Source organism: Hordeum vulgare, chromosome 7H, assembly GCF_904849725.1.
Source record: "Hordeum vulgare subsp. vulgare chromosome 7H, MorexV3_pseudomolecules_assembly, whole genome shotgun sequence".
NCBI classification, from domain to species: domain Eukaryota; kingdom Viridiplantae; phylum Streptophyta; class Magnoliopsida; order Poales; family Poaceae; genus Hordeum; species Hordeum vulgare.
In genome coordinates this window covers 29,407,478-29,425,118 of record NC_058524.1, presented here as the reverse complement: position 1 = coordinate 29,425,118, position 17,641 = coordinate 29,407,478, and the positions used below count along the sequence as shown (strand labels likewise).

At 45.8% G+C, this 17,641-nt stretch overlaps 1 protein-coding gene across 1 annotated transcript; it reads left to right on the top strand.

The window, feature by feature from the left end:
- The first annotated feature begins 5,053 nt into the window (after positions 1-5,053).
- On the top strand, positions 5,054-6,778 carry LOC123411675 (anthocyanin 5-aromatic acyltransferase-like). The gene has a single exon (XM_045104637.1). The coding sequence runs from the start codon at positions 5,162-5,164 to the stop codon at positions 6,593-6,595; it is 1,434 nt and encodes a 477-aa protein (XP_044960572.1). The 5' UTR covers positions 5,054-5,161; the 3' UTR covers positions 6,596-6,778.
- Positions 6,779-17,641: the final 10,863 nt, after the last annotated feature.

The following is a 17,641-nucleotide window of genomic DNA, read 5'->3' as shown; positions in this document are numbered from 1 at the left end:
GGCATCTCCAACGGAAATTCCTATTGGACGCACAATGCATCAAAATGCTGAAGTATCACACACGGCTGACCTAGCCAATTTTTCTATTGGCTGGCCCATTTCGTCAGCAGGGATATTAATTTTAGTTTTTTTTGAGTAATGGATATTGATTTTAGGTTCCTTACTGACTGGTTCTTTTTTGTTTTTCTTGTCATCTTTGGTTCCTTTTTATTTTTCATTTTCTATTTATTTTACAAAAAAACCTTATGAAAAAGTTCAGAGATTTTCAAAATTTGTTACGAATTTCCAAAGTAGTTCTAAAATTTACCAACTTTTTATTTTCTAAAATGTTCGTATTTTCAAAATAAATGAAATTTCAAAACTTTTTCCGTTTTAAATAGTTTGTTCGCAAACTAAAAAAATGTTCACATGGACCAAATTATTTTCATATTTTTAAAGAATTTTCAGGTTTCGTATAAATGTCCAAATGTTCACAGGCAGAGGGGTAATAGTCCATGGTGGATTCGATGAATCACCCTCCCCCATGGCTCAATTAGCACCAAGGTGATGCTGATTAACTGTAGTCACGGCGATGCTTTCACGCAAGGATGTGACCTTCAGTAAGGGGACCCTTTGTCCCCTCTCCTATTCATCATAGTTATGGATAATAGTCGTCAATTCGTGCGTCAACACGGGGCTAGCATGTGAAAACATGTACAAAATATAAATTTAATGTGTAAACATCATTTTGTTTGTGCATCACAACCTGGAAGCGTTTCTCCGTAATGATTGCAAAAATAATATCACACGGCGTTCTATTGATTTGATTTTCCCTGAGCATAGTTTAGTTGCCGACACAATTTCTTGTCTAGTAAGGTTAATTATTGGGATTCATTGACCTCACTAACCGCTACAGTTACTTAGGATTGAACCCTTCAACTAGGTTATAACATAATCGACATGTGAAGCTGATCTTTTGTCAGCAATGATACCTGACATGAGTTGTGAGAATAAGAAACAAATGAATCTGAAATAGATTAGCTCGAGAAAGGTCAATTTCTCCGAACTAACTACATTATAGTATTATACACGTCTATTCAGCTGCAATGGAAGTCCTAGGTATACTAATGTGAGTATGTGACTTACAATAAAGAGGAAATCTAGGGGCCAATAGAACACCAAAACTACTGATCATCCAACCGTTCAACCATAAACGTTGAAATGGAGTGTGTCCAATTAGCTGTGGCTTTTTGAAATACAATTCCAAGTATATATACACAATAAAAGATAAAATCCAACAACAATAGTTAACAGGTTAAAATCCGAGGAAAGCTCGAACGATTCCTAGAATAGTCTATGTCTTATAGACTTGAATCCTGAAAACAGAGCACTAGTTCCAGACCTAAGCATAAGGGGAGATGCAACAACGTGATAGTGTTTCCCTGAGAGGGTTCAGTGGAAGCATATCAGTCCAATCAAGTACTTCATAATCATACTTAGTATGGTTAGATGTTCCAGAAGAATACAATTATTTGAGAAGTAAATTCTTTTTTATAAGTTTTACTCCCTCCGTTCCTAAATATTTGTCTTTTCAGAGATTTCACATGAACTACATACAGGTGTATATAGACATAATTTAGTAGATTCATTCATTTTGCTTTGTATGTAGCCCATAGTCGAATCTCTAAAAAGACAAATATTTAGAAACGGAGGAAGTACTTCCTTATTTCTGTATATTCCAAATGTCTGTTTGAGCAAACTGAAAGATTGAACTTCTTATAATGCTACACTGTTGGACTAAACAGAACAGTTACCAAGCAGTCAGCTTGGTAAGCTACCTACAAAAAATCTGCAATCAAGGGCTAAACAGAACAGTTCAAAGGTTATTAGGGGAGGTGGAATAGCTTGAGACAGTTTAAGACTTACTTTGTACTTTTGTCCTCCCTTAATGTAGAATTTGTCTCAGCTATCAGAATGCCGTGCGGTCACACGCCGAAGCGCTCCATCACACGTTGCAGTACAGAGTAGACTACAGACAGTAGCGCTCTTACCGCAGTCGGTGGTCGGCAGCGCCTCCCAGCGCTCCACCGCGCCGAGTGCGTAGCCGGCGACGGTGGATGGGACTGCAACGTCGTCCCAAGGACCGCGGGGCCTCCATTCCCCTAGTCCTCCGGCGACCCCCTCCTCCGTCTCCGTCCGGCGTGGCGGCGAGCGCCTCCAGTCCACAGTGGCGCAAGCATCCGCTGAGAGATCAGGGACGGATAAGATGTGGCTCGCTCAGAAGAAGGAGAAAAAGAACTCGCGGCTCCGGCGGAGGAGCCCGGCTCGGCCAGCCGGTGATTTGGGGATTGTCGATCAGAACGACTAGGCTGCGCTGTCAACTTTTTTTCTTCTGATGACGGGAGGGAAGAGGCCGTGGTGTGTTTATACCCAGACATTCACCTATCTAGGCCCACTAGATATAGCCCATGAAACAACGGCCCGTTTTGATTGTTGTGCACTAGGAAACAACAGCCCGATTTGTGAGTTACCTTTGCAAAAGATGCCCCTCTAATGAGCGAAATCAAAAAGTTAGCGAGTACACATTTCAACGATTACTCTTACCTTTCCAAATTGCGATAAATGACGTACTACATGCGTGTCACTTGTCGTAACCTGAGAGTTTTTTCTTTTTTCGTAGATCCGTAATTTCAAAAAGTTTTATCTTCTAAACCATGCGTCCAGATCTTGAACTGTTTTCCCCGTTCGGTTTTTCACAGCGAGATCTTCAAAACTAGATCCCATGTTGATAGGTTTTGACAAACATATTTTTCATGAAAAAACGGATGAAAAAAATCGGCGTTTTTTCCCTTTCCGAGATGCACGGCCGTGCCTCTCGCGGCAGCAAAACCGTACCTCTCGCGGAAAAAAGAGAGCAGAAAACGCATTCTTTTCCTTTCCGAGAGGCACGGCTGTGCCTCTCGCGATAGCAAAACCGTGCCTACTCACGGAAGCAAAACCGTGCATCTCGCGAAAAAAGAGAGCAGAAAACGTGTTTTTCCCCTTTTCGAGAGACACGGTCGTGCCTCTTGCGATATCAAAACCGTGCATCTCGCGGAAAAACAAAAAAGCAGAAAACACATTGTTTTTCTTTTCCAAAAGGCACGGCCGTGCCTCTCGCGATAGCAAAACCGTGCCTCTCACGGAAAAAGAGAGAGAAAGAGCAAAAAACGCGTTTTTTTTCCTTTTCGAGAGGCACAGCCGTGCCTCTCGCGATAGCAAAACCGTGCCTCTCGCGTAAGCAAAACGATGCATCTCGTAAAAAAAGAGAGCAGAAAATGCGTTTTTCCCCTTTCTGAAAGGCACGGTCAAAACCGTGCCTCTCACATAAAAAAGAGAGCAGTATTTTTTCTCTTTTCGAGAGGCACGTCCGTGCGAAAAAAACCCGGAAAAACCACTCTAAAAAGCCAAAAACACGTGCAAAAAAAAATCAAAATACGAAGGGAACGCTCAGGACGCGACACGTGGCGGCGGCTGAGAACGCATCAAGTGGCGGCGCGCGGGAACGATCGCTCAGAGGCTCCCGAAGGAGCGCTCGCTAACTAGTTGCTCCCTTTAATGAGTGTTCTCGCTAGTCTCACCACTTAGAACATCTTTAGCACATCTTTGGAAATATCAAACTTTCATAATTTTTGCGTTTTAAGATTTTGTTTGAAAAAAATGTTCACATTAAAAACCGTAAAAATGGTCCAACCGTAATTCTTTTAAAGGGCATCGAAAATCCTCATTCGAGACCCTTATATTTGAAGGTTGGAAGACCGAACCGAGGGTGCCCTATATACCGGTCAAACCTCGTCGGAGCAAACACGTCATTACGGAATTTCCCGAAGTCCGCGTGAAATTCACCAAAATTCATCACCGCACACCGAAAAAGGCCGCTGGACGCGAGAATTGATCGCTGCCGGCTCGAATTGGACAAGATTGACAGTTTTAAGAATATTTAAGAATGCTTTTTTAAGAAACCTAAACCCTTAACCCATTAGGGACAAGACTGACAGTTTTACAGTTTTAAGAATATTTAAGAATGCTTTGTTAAGAACCTCCCTTAAACCCTTAACCCTTTAGGGACAACATTGACAGTTTTAAGGGTTTTTACAAGGGTTTAGGGACAAGATTGACAGTTTTACAGTAACTAAAATAAACCCTTAAAGTGTTTTTTTAAGTTTTTTTATTTCAGTTTTACAGCTTATGATTTAAAGAATTTGCTAGAGATGCTCTTAGGCCACGAGCTATACCCTTGCTTCACTGCTTCAATCCTGATTTTTTTAGATCCATCTGACTGGCACAAAGAAATTATGTAAACGGAAACTGAAATATAAGGGCGCTATTTGTTATTTAACATTGTATGATCAACGAGCAACACGCTCGCTATGAAACAGTGCTTTTATGAAGAAGAATGCCCCATCATTCATATGAAATCTTCATCTATTTTTACAAAATAATTTACCTAGATTGTTTAAAAATGATATAAATTTCAAATTTTCGAGAAGATATATAAAACGTTATACAGATAAACGTTTTTTTAACACAGTACAGACGCAAACGCTCATATACATGCACATACACTCATCCCTATAAAGATACACATGCACACTCTATCCTTATGAGCACTTTTGAAAGACTGAACCGTCATATCATCTTGAAATTTACGAAGTCACTATAGACACCTCGTCATCGACAAAAACGTCTCGTTTCACTGAATACACATCGCCGAAAATTCTAAAATAAATCCAGAAAAAGATACGAATACCAAAACTTAAAACCTTAATGGGCTCAGAATAGGACAGTCGTTCTAACCATTCAACCACACGTTGGTTCGTCATAGATAAACGTTTCACAATAGAATAAGAAAGGGAGCGTTTAGAGCTAGTCGATTGAGAAATACGGAGTACAAGTATTTCCCAGTTGTCTCCTGAAGAAATAATAGAAATAGCATAAATCCCCATAATCCAACGGCTGGTGTCGGTTGGAGCTACTCCCAAGAAAAAAACGACGAGCGAGCGGTTGCGGCAGCGTCCAATATTTCGTCGTCGCAATCGCACCTCCCTCGGGACACACGACTCATCGGTGCACTTTGCTCCACCAAATACACCACTGATCCAGCAGTGAGCTAGCTAGCACTCCTTGGTGCGGTGGTGCCGCCATGAACATCCGCGTGCGAGTTCTCGAGACCACCCATGTCCGGCCGGAGATGTCTGGGCACACCACAGTCCACCAGCCCGCCGCCGTGAGGCTGTCTCTCTTCGACACCCTGTTCCTCGCGCTCCCACCCATCCAGCGGCTCTTCTTCTACGATGGCGAGGACGTCCCGCCGTTCTCGGCGCTCGTCGGCTCGCTGCGGTCCTCCCTCGCCGCCACGCTAGCCATCTTCCCTCCGCTCGCCGGGAGGATCGCGGCCTGCCCCGGCGACGACCTCGTCATCGACTGTTCCCCTGACGCTCTCCACCCCGGCGTCAGGTTCGTTGTCGCCGAGTACTCCGGCGACGCCGCCGACATGCGCCGGCTCGCGCGGGACGCCGAGCATGACACCGAGGCGTTCGTGCAGCTCGTCCCGGAGCTCGATGTGCGCATGCTGCCGGCGCCCGTGCTCGCCGTGCAGGTCACGCGGGCGGCACAAGCGCGGGGAGACGACGAGGGAGCGGGCGCCGTGGCGGTCGGAGTGTCGATGCACCACGCGGTGGCCGACGGCCAGTCGCTGTGGCAGTTCATGAGGGCGTGGGCCGGCGCGTCGCGGCAGGGCTCGCAAGCAGCGACGGGTCCGCCGCCGTCATTCGACAGGGCGGGCATCCTGCGGCACCCCAAAGCAGAGGCGGCAGCGCGCGAGTTCGCCCGCCTCTCGGCGCCGGATCTGCCCAGAGTCAACACGCTCCCGGAGCCGGACTGGACGCGGCAGTGCAGGCGGACCTACCTGCTCACCGCCTCCCAAATCCAGTCGCTGAAGCACCGCATCCTGCAACAAGGCCAGACCAGTGCCGAGAACGGCGGCAAACAGGAGCCCCCGACCACCTACATCGCCATCGCGTCCCTGCTCTGGACGTCCATCGTCCGCGCCAAATCCCCGAACCATGCCGTCGCCGCCGCAGAGGACGACGCCGACGCCTACTTCGTGTTCCCCGCGGACTGCCGCCGGCGCCTGCGCCCACCTCTGGACCCGGGCTTCTTCGGCAACTGCGTCAAGGTCTGCTACGCGCGGGCCAGCACGGCCGACCTCTGCGGCCACGGCCACGACGATGACGGCGCGCTCGCACACGCGGCGGCGGCCGTGCGGCGTGCGATCCGCGAGCACGTCGAGGTGGAGGACCCGCTGGGCGACGCCGACCGGTGGGCGGAGACCATCCGGATCCGGGGCGTCCCGCAGGATAGGCTGGCCAGGCAAGGGTCGTCGCACCGGTTCATGGCGTACGAGGTGGACTTCGGGTGGGGGCAGCCGAGCCGGGTGGAGATCGTGTCCACCTTCAGCGCTGAGATGGTGATGCTGGCCGGAGCGCGTGGCGGCGCGGTGCAGGTGTCGGTGGCGCTTGGCCGGGAACACATGGATGGCTTCCAGGCCAGCTTCCTGTCGCAGGCATCGGCATGATCGAGCAACACATGCATGTACGTGGCATCGCGCGCGTGACAGACGACGCATGCTGAATCCTAGTCTGGTGGCCGGTGACAGGAAGGGAAAGGTAGCCGACGAACCGTTTCACAGTTTCTTTCTAGGAAAAAACATTTTATATTTCCTGCGCAAGAATTGATACTATCCTAAATATAAGTCTTTTAAGCGATTTCACTGAGTACTACATACGAAGCAAAATGAATGAATCTACACTCTAAAGCATGTCTATATACATTCGTATATAGTCCTCTAATGAAATCGCTAAAAAGACTTATATTATGGAACAGAGAGAGTAGTTTGTTAAGGCTTCGATTTTCAAACAATGGTTCGAGAGGTCTTCGAGTTCCTAGCCAACAAATTAATTTCACATTGGCCTCCCTAGGGTAATGAGAAAACAAAATGAAATTAAAATTTCTAACTAAAAAGGAACACTTTCTGAAATTGCGGCTTCTGGTCCTAGCGAATTTCCAGCAGATATGATCTTGACGACCTTCATGCAGTCGGCCAAGACACAGATTTTGTTGCACCCAACTTCATTTGCAAGGAGGAGCCCGTCTCGTAGACCTTGAGCTTCCTGTTGAAGCCGTGGATCTACTAGGCATAGATGTATCCGGTTCAATCTTGCACTTAACTAGTCCCGAGCCAGATGAAGTCCCTGCGCCGGTCATCGGTGCAGTAGTGGCGTCGAAGACGTAGAAGAAAGGTTAGACGAAGGAGGTGGTTCCCGTGAGCACTGCGCTAACCCTAGACCGGATGGGGATTTTGGTGGGGAGTCTGGCGGCGCGGTTAACCTCGTACCGTGTGCCCCGGCCCCCACCTCTTTATTATAGCGCAGGTCACAGGGGCCCACCAACCATAACTGGTTGGGCGCCCCCGATCAGGACGAATGGATCAAGGGCCCGGTGGGCCGTTGGGCCATACGGGAGAGATCAACCTAACATTCTCCCCCTTGATCTCAACTTTTACTTTTGACTTTATACATTTTATTTGTTCCATCACATATAGGCATGTAGAGCATGTCTCATTGTCACAACTTAATTGCCGATAGAATCATACAACTACAACACACCTTTTGTTTTGAAACAAATTCATTTACTTTTGGGCCTCTTATTATCCAGGAATCATAGGCTTTCCATCAAATCCATGTCGGCTAAGTGTTCCTTGAACACATTGGGTGGTAAGCCTTTCGTTAGCGGATCCGCAAGCATATACTTCGTACTTATATGCTCGAGACTTATAGTTTGATCCTGGATTTTATCTTTCACAACATAATACTTTATATCTATTGTCTTGGCAGCATTGCTGGACTTGTTGTTGTGAGCATAGAATACTGCGGGCTGGTTGTCACAGTATATCTTTAGTGGCTTGTGAATACAATCTACCACTTTCAAGTCGGGTATAAATTTCATTAGCCATATCACCTGCCCGGTGGCTTCAAAACATGCTATGAACTCTGCTTGCATCGTAGACAATGCAACTATGGTATGTTTAGAGCTTTTCCATGAAATAGCCCCCCCTACGAGAGTGAACACGTACCCAAACGTGGATTTTCTATCATCTCTATCTCCCGCAGAAACTGCGTCTGAGTACCCTTTTATCTCTAGGGAATCAGATCACCTGTATGTCAGCATGATTTCCTTTATGCCTTGCACATAACGCAAAGCTTTCTTTGCCATCTTCCAGTGCTCTTGGCTTGGATTCGCTTGATATCTACCGAGTACCCCGGTGATAAAAGCTAAGTCAGGGCGTGTGCACACTTGTGCATACTGTAAACTTCCAACAGCCGAGGTATATGGTACTGTTTTCATTTCATCGAGCTCGTACTGATTCTTGGGACATTGATATTTCCCAAAACTATCGCCCTTGACTATGGGAGCAGGTGTGGCTTTGCACTTATGCATATTATACTTTTGGAGAACTTTCTCTAAATATGCTTTCTGTGAGAGTCTTAAGACTCCATTTTTACTGTCTCGGTGAATTTCAATGCCCAAAACATATGAAGCATCACCAAGGTCTTTCATGTCGAAGTGTGAGGAACTTCTTTGTTTCTTGTAGTAGACCAATACCATTGCTTGCAAGCAAGATATCATCCACATACAAGATTAGGAAAATATATTTCCCATGTTTAAACTTGGCATAAATGCAATTATCCTCAACATTTTCTTGGAATCCAAATCTTTAATTGGTATCATTGAACTTCATGTACCACTGTCTAGAGGCTTGCCTTAGCGCATAAATAGATTTCTTTAGACGACAACCTAGATCTTCCTTGCCTTCCATGATAAAACCCTTCGGTTGTTTCATGTAGACATCTTCTTCTAAATCACCATTTAGAAATGTCGTCTTTACATCCATTTGATGCAGCTCTAAATCAAAATGAGCAACTAGTGCCATTATGATTCTGAAGGAATCCTTACAAGAGACCGGAGAAAAGGTCTCATTGTAATCTATCCCTTCTCTTTGTGTAAATCCTTTTGCCACAAGTCAGGCTTTATACTTATCTACATTCTCATTAGAGTCATACTTTGTTTTGTAGACCCATTTGCAGCCTACTGGCTTTGCCCCTTTAGGAATAATCTCTAAGTCCCAAACATGATTGGAAATCATCGATTTCATCTCATCTTCCATTGCCCCTATCCATTTTGATGAGTGAGGGCTTTTAATGGCCTCCTCATATGTGGTGGGATCACCTTCCATATGAGCCACTTCTGTGTTATATACTTTATAATCAGTAGAAATAGCAGGTCTTCTTGTTCTATTAGACCTTCTAAGTGCCTCATTGTCAGGCACACTGTCTACTATTTCTTGTTGTACCTCCCATTCATGATCAACAACGGGTTCAGTCGGCTCCTGAAGGACAGGTTCTGGGTCTTCTCACGCAGTTGTCATGGTTGAAGTTACAACGGGTAGTGAGAAAAATGGTTCTTGAATCATCGGAATGGGTGCATGCACCCTTTTCTCCTCAAGGTCAATTTTCTAAGCTACCAAGCTCCCCCTCATCACGTCGTCCTCTAAGAAGACGGCATGTCTCATTTCCATAAACTTTGTGTATCTGTCAGGACAGCAGAAACGAAAACCTTTTGACCTATCAGGGTAGCCAATGAAATGACAACTCACTGACTTCGGGTCTAACTTGCCAAGATTTGGATTAAACATTTTGGCCTCAGCGGGGCATCCCCACACTCTTAAGTGTTGTAGGGATGGCACTCTTCCTGTCCAGAGCTCGTGCGGTGTTTTGGGCACCGACTTGCTTGGAACTCTGTTGAGAATGTGAATGGCGGGTTTAAGCGCCTCCATCCACAATCCCAACGGTAGGTCTGAGTAGCTCATCATGCTGCGTACCATATCCATGAGGGTACGGTTACACCTTTGAGCTACTCCATTTTGCCGAGGCTCGCCCGACATCGAATACTGGGCAACAATGCCAGTCTCCTGCAAGAACTTTGCAAAAGGTCCAGGGACTTGGCCATATGGAGTGTGTCGACCGTAGTACTCCCCCCACGGCTAGACCTCACTATCTTAATCTTTTTATCAATCTGATTTTCAACTTCAACTTTGAATATCTTGAATTTATCCAATGCTTCATGTCGGTCTTTGATTGGATAAATGTAACCGAAGCGGCAGTAATCGTCTGTGAACGTTATGAATGAATCATAACCATCCACACTTTTCACCGGAAATGGTCCACAAATATCAGTGTGGATAATTTCCAGTGTTCCTGTGCTTCGGTTTGCTCATTTCTTTATCTGTTTCACATATTTTCCTTTAATGCAATCCACGCATTGTTCTAAGTCAGAGAACTCCAACTTTGGAAGAATTTCGTTTTTGATTAATCTTTCTATTCTCCCCCTGGAAATATGGCCCAAACGACAGTGCCATAATTTCGAGGAGTCGTGGATTCTCTTTCTTTTCTTTTGATCGTTGTTCGACGAAGTAGTTTGTTCATTCACATTCAATACATAGGGCGCTTTTTCACATAGTGATAATAAATAAATCTCGTCATGGAGAAATGCATCCCCAACATAGTCATTATTAGACCAAATGGCACATTTGCCATGTCCAAAGAAACACTGATAATCGTCTTTGTCTAAAAACAAAACACTTATTAAGTTCCTATTACATGAAGGTACGAAAAGCACATCCCTAAGCAGAAGTTTGAAACCACCGGCTAGCTCCAAGGAGACGTCACCTACAGCTTCAACTTCGGCTTGGACACCATTCGCGACTTCAATTCTTCTTGAATTTCTTGGCATGGTTATCGTCGAACTGAATCCGTGTAAAGAATTTGCAACATGAACAGTTGCACCTGAGTCAATCCACCAAGTAGATTTCGTAAACTTTGAATACAAGGATTCATTAACAAAAGAAACTATATCTTTACCTCTCTTAGCCATGAAGGACTTTGGCCAAGCAGGGCAATCCTTCTTGTAGTGCCCTTTCTCCTTGCAGTAGATACAAGTTTCCTTGTCTACTAGAATGGGCTTATGCTGATAATGGATGGGAGCTTTGCCATTGCCATTGCCGTGTGGCTTGGAGGGAGAACCTTTGTTAGGTGGGAAAACCTTTTTCTTTTCCTTCACATAGTTAAGGGAGCCACCATGTGAAGCCTTGATTCTCTCCTCCTCTTGAGAGAACATGGCTATGACCTTTTCGATATCCCAAGTTTCAGGCTGCATGTTGTAGTTCACAACAAAAGTGTCAAACTCCTTTGGCAGCGAAGCCATAACCAGGTGGACAAGGAGAACTGGTTTGATCTCCAGATCCGCATCCATAGGTTTGAGCTTGGCTGCCGTGTGGCTCATCCGAAGGATGTGCTCCCTTATGCCATGGCCACCACCATGGTAGCTCTCTGTCACCAGTTGTTTGATCAAGTGGGTGGCATATGTCTTAGAAGAGCCAGTAAACTGACTCTTTATCTTGTTAAGCATTTCCTGTGCAGTAGGGCATTCTGCAATTGAGGCCACGATGGTGGTCTCAATGGTGTTCTTTATAAACGTCAAACATTTCTTGTTGGCATTTAACCATAACCTGTTGCGTATGGAGTGGGGACATCTCCTCTTTTTCATAATCGGATTGCTTTTTGTCCCAGCTCTCATCATCCTCATCAGCCTCTCTGACTGGTTCTGCGGGTGCAACTCGCTGTGGTTCCTCCAGAACCCAGTCCACCTCTGCAATGCAGAGAGCCATGTCAACCTTCTTCCTCCACTCAGAGTAGTTGTCCCCTCTGAGTGTAGGAATTTCCTTGAGGCAACTCATCAGGTGAAAACTTCCTGAAATCACCATATGAACGAAATCAGTATGAAAATTATATGCATTAAATAACGTTGGTTAAAATAATCATACAATTGCCCATGCAAATAAATCCACATTACCGTTGGGCAAATGATAGAAATAAAAGCATCCTTTGGCAATATGCAACATGACCATGTCATTAATCAACGTCGGTCACAATAATAGCATGACCATATTCCATATTGCATATAGCAGCGGAAAACGTGAAATAAAAAATTCATATGCCCTTTTAACTTTGCAGAAAATTAATTCTGTCAATTAAAACAAAATTAGTGAACTTTATTAAGCATTTTATAAAGATCACCTACTTTTTCCTTTTCTGAAAACTACTTAATTTTCAGAGATACCTTTATTTTTCTTTTCAGAAAAATACTATCACACTCTGTTAATTAAAACAGAAAGTTGGAACATTTTATATTCCCTTTTCTAAGCATATTTTCATAGGAAAAATGCCTAGGGAAAAACTATTTTAAATCTGCCAAAAGGACAGAAATAAAAACCCTTCTTTAAAATGAAAACTTGCTTGGGTCGGCGTGGGATTTTGGGCGGCCTGCTCCCGCTGGACAGAAAAAACCCACTGCTCCAGGCGCTGGAGCCCCTCCTGGCCTCGGCCTCGGCCTGGGCTGGCCTGCCCCTTTCGTGGCCCAATGGCCCGATCGGTTCTAGGGTTTAGTGGCAGGGGAATCCTGGCCATTGGAGATCATCCGACGGCTCTCCGCGTCCCTCGCTTGAACAAAAGGAACCCGCAGCCACTCCATCCCGAAACCCTAATCATTTTCTTCCCTGCAGCGCCGCTCGATGCCTCTCGTTTCCTCTTCTCTCGGCGAGAAGCATCCACAGGGTCGAGCCCCTCTTAGCGCATCTCCTTGAGCGCCTTTGCTCCCGCGGCTCCTCCTAGCGCGGCGGCCGAGCCCCTCCTAGGTGCGGCGGCCGAGCCCCTCCTAGGTGTCTTAATGCCCCGCCGACGCACCTCACGCACACAAGGCCAGGGCCTTCGGTGGCCACGACGGCCGGACCTCTCTCCAGCGCTTGTAGTCCAAGAGAGGGGCCATGTTTCCGTGGTTGCCGAGGCCTCTGGCGGTTGCCTTTGCCCCTTCCTTAGCCACTGGCCTTTGGGCTCTTCTTAGCAGCGAGCGATGGCTGAACGCCCCGTCGTTTGGCTCGTCGAGGCAGGGAGGCCTCCCTCTCCCTCTTGCCAGTGTGCGCGAACACCTTGATGGTGAACGCGTCGCTGTCAAGTGTAGGAGCGGGGTCTCCCTTGTCCCATTAATACTTTGTGCCGATGGTTCCGTCCCCTTTCTTTTATTTTTCTTGGTTTGCCATTTGCGGATTGGATCCGACTTATTTTCTTGGTTTTCCTTTTAGGATCTAGATCCTTGCTTAGCCCCCGAAAGGGTGTGTTCTTCTTCCCCACACCTCGGCTTGCCGATGCGTGTGGGGATCGAGTGGAACGGCGCGGCCCTGCGGCGGCGCTACTTTGCCAATGAGGCCGCAGCCATTGTCGGTACCTTGCCCATCTAGGGTTCGTAAGGAAATAGGAAAAAAATTGCCTTCTTTTCATTTAACCGAATGGATCATTGCCTAGCGGCTCTGATACCAATGTTGAAACCGTTGATCTACTAGGCATAGATGTATCCAGTTCAATCTTGCACTTACCTAGTCCCGAGCCAGATGAACTTCCTGCGCCGGCCATCGGTGCGGTAGTGGCGTCGGAGACGTAGAAGAAAGGTTAGACGAAGGTGGTGCTTCCCGTGAGCACTGCGCTAACCCTAGATCGGAAGGAGATTTCGGTGAAGAGTCTGGCGGCGCGGTTAACCTCGTACCGTGTGCCCCGGCCCCACCTCCTTATTATAGTGCAGGACACAGAGGCCCACCAACCATAACGGGTTGGACGCCCCCGATCAGGGCGCATGAATCAAGGGCCCGATCAGTCGTTGGACACACACGGGAGAGATCAACCTAACAGTTCCATCATAGCCACATCTTCTACAAATGGGATATCACTCCATGAGCTGTCACAAAGAAACCGCTTCATCTCGTAGGATTGCGTCCGTACCACCTGCTCCCCTGTCAGGATCAAAGGTAGCATCGACACCCGAGTTTTGAGAATACCGTCTAGTGGCTTATTCCATCCTTGTCTCTTCAACTTTGCCTCCTTCGATTTTGCTTTGGAAAAGATTTTAGCAAGAGATGGTATTGCTTGTGCTGACCTGTTTGGTTCATAGACATGCTCGTCATAAGTGTAGCGACACCTTTCCCACCATCATGCGGCAGTGGCCACAAGGTTGTTGTATTGCACGTCGATCACATATAGGCCATGGTAGCGTTCGTTGGCAGTAATAGAATGGCCAACACTAAGCCACCTTCTCTCTCCATTTCACATATACCTCCTATACAACATTTTAAAGTCTCAAGATCCTCCAAACTTCTACTCTAGGACACATGAAAATGACATGTCTAATTCTTTCACAGTCCGAAGTGCATAGGGGCCACTGGAGGCTGGTGATCATATGTCTGTTTGCGAGGACTCCATTGCAGGGGATGGCTCCAAGCAACGATCTCCATACATGTATTTTGATTTTTGCCGGCACATGCAATTTCCAAATGGTGCGTCAAACTGGACTATGTATGGTACTTTTTTTTTGCATGGTAACACATGTCTCATTCATATCATAAAATACAAAATACAAGTCACGTAAAGATCGACATGACAAAACTGAAAAGATAGCAGAACATCGCTAATCTTCACACCAATGTCTGTCACCTGCCTTCAGCACCACCAAAGTAGCCACCAAAGGAAAAAAAAATGATGGATCACCTCCTCACGCAAGCTCGACGCGGCTCCATCGCTCATATGCAGCTTTGCGGACCTCTAAGGTGGCTCACCAAAAGTAAAGCCATTGCCGTTGAACGAATCAGATCGGGGCAACACCTCGGACACACCATCGATCTTATAAATATGTCGTCCATCATTCCCGAAGATAGTGAAATATTTAATATGCGGCCCGGTCCTATCGGTGGGGAGAGTGTTGCAGAACCGTCGGCTAGTGAGGGGAGATGGATGGTGGGTCATTGGATTTTGATCGGACAGACGGGATTTAGATCGGGACATTGACTTCAGGTAAACTGTTTTCTATATACCTCTCAAATAGGCAGTCCTATAAATTCCACACGTTGGGCCCCTCTCCTACTTGCTCCTCAAAACAGGTTTTTGCCTGGACGTGATGATTTTGTATCAAGCTCAAATGAGCTTTGGGTGAACAGTAAAATAAAAAAAACTTAAAAAAAACTAAATCTTTTTACAACAAACTTTGAGAAATGTTCTAAGAGCTTGTAAAGTTTCATATTTGTGGAAGTCGTGACAAAAGAAGAAAATCGATACTCTGAAAATGCTACTTTTAAAGAGTGCGGTGTTTCGGTGCCCAGGCTCATCTGCACCCGTTTAGTAAAAAAATCAAAACAACTACTAAAATAGTTCAAAAAATTCCAAAGTTTTTTTGGGTGATAGATTATTTGGTGCGTGAGGACCTCCCCAATTTTTGTTTTATTTGAACATCTGAGCAGCTTTCGACAAAAAAGATAAATCGGGTCAAAACTATGCACGTACTCTAAACTTTTTTAGGGACCCTGAATTTGTCTTTTTTGCCGAGAGCTGCACAGTTGTTCAAATCGTACAAAATTTGGAGCGAATCTCACGTATCAAATTATCTATCACCCAATTTTGTTTTTGGAATTTTTTGAATTTTTTTGTATTTGTTTTGGTTTGTTTACTCAGCAGGGATGCAGATGAGCTTGGACTCAGAAATGGATTTTTGACTTTTGAAAGCATTTTGAAGCACTGATTGTTTTTACCATGACTTCCACAAATGTAATTTCATGATAAAATTTCATAAGCTATTAGAATACTTCATAATATTTGTTATATTTTGTTAAAATTTTTAATATTTTTAAATGTTTTTTTGAGTTACTGTTCATCTCAAGCTTATTTGAGCTTGGATGCAGAAGAAGACTTCCTTTTCGTCTGGACATGGAGTTTCTCAGCCCGAGTTCAAATGAGCTCGAGTAAGCAGTAAAATCAAAATAATTTCAAAACAAGTTCAAAAAATTCTAATTTTTTGTGTGATAAACATTGACAAAATTTGTAATATCTTACAAAATTTCATCAGAAAATCACATTTTTATCAGGCGTGAAAAAAACAAAATCAATACTTTGAAAATGCTACTTTCAAAAGCATTTTTTAGTATCGATTTTGTTTTTTTGCCACATCTTCCACAAATGTGGTTTCATAATGTAATTTTGCAGGCAGTTAGAACTTTTGTCAATGTTGTCATCAAAAAATTTCAGACTTTTTTGATTTTACTGTTCACTCTGAACACATTTGAGCTCGGGCTGAGAAGCAGACTTTCCTTTTCGTCCCCACTTTATTGTATATATAGCAAACCACCACATCCAGACAACAAAATAATTTGACGGAAAGAAAGTAAAATAACTCTGCTAGAGCAACAACATAAACATTGTGAAAAACGAAAAACGATACAAGGCTCCATGGAGCTACTCGAGAACTAGCTAGGTGGCGAAGCAAGACGTTGTTATGCGCACACAACATATTATTCATGCCCCCCTAGCCAATGCTTGTCCTGTTGTCTAGAAAGCACGTGCTAGAGGTGTAAAATAGCTATAAATTTAAACAGAGTCACCGACATGGCGTAAAAGACTCGCCCGGTTCGATCACTATCATGTTACGTGTCGTTCACAAGGTTTAGGTCATCACCATTGAACACTAACCAAAAGAGGTATATCTCCTACCGATATGGTTGGCATGGGCCTTCAAGAACGGTCCAAGATACTGGACACGCTCTGCCGAGAGTCTTATGGACAAAACTCCATAGAAAAGGAGCAGCATGACATGAAACAAAAATGTTTGTCTAAAAAAGTTGAAATGAAAATGTGGGTCTTAGAACATCTATAGTTGGATCCCTAATATCCGTCTCCAACATTCAGGCAGGTCGATCGGTTACTGACCAGTCGCAAAAATCAACTAAACCAAAGCTCCTAAACCGCGGACAAACGTCCAGACTGACAAGCACTCCTCATATCCAGCCAAAATATAAGATGGATATGAGGCGACCCGGTAGCGTCCGACACGTCAGCCCGGCCCACTGTTGCGCCACACGGACCCCACAAAATGCCCCTCCGGAGTAAACCCTAGCGCATTTCACTCCGCCTCGCTTTGCTCCCCGACTTCGCCCTTCCCCAATTCGTCCAATCTGTAGCGCCGGCGAGCATGTCCAACATCGGCAGCCACTCTGACGGCAACTCCAGAGATGAGGAGGAGCTAGCGCCCCGTATCGCGCTCGAGCGCCCGCGGGTCGATACGGGCGACATCTCCGGCTTTGGTGCGACGCCTCCTGTAGCCCGCCGGCTCAGGGCCAACAATAGTCTTTTCCGCCCCGCGCGTGGATCTACGAGGCCTGCGTAGTCTGCTTTGCCTCCCCGACGGCCTCCTCCACCTCTCGCCGCGGTGGGTTCTAGTGCCAGCTTCGGAGGCGCCACGGATGCGGGCTCCGAAGTCGGAGGCACGCACCGCTAGCCACGAGAGGTAGAAGGAAAGGGAGAGGGGATGGGTCCGACGAGGCTGCGTAGTCCGCCTGCCGCCGTCGCGTGATGCCGATGCCCGACGAGGAGGAGCGTCTCCTCTAGTGGGTGTACCACCAAGCCTACATCATGCCGAT

Bases quoted from the DNA above. Each gene is read 5' to 3' on its own strand.
- LOC123411675 (XM_045104637.1), top strand. From the start codon at position 5,162: ATGAACATCCGCGTGCGAGTTCTCGAGACCACCCATGTCCGGCCGGAG.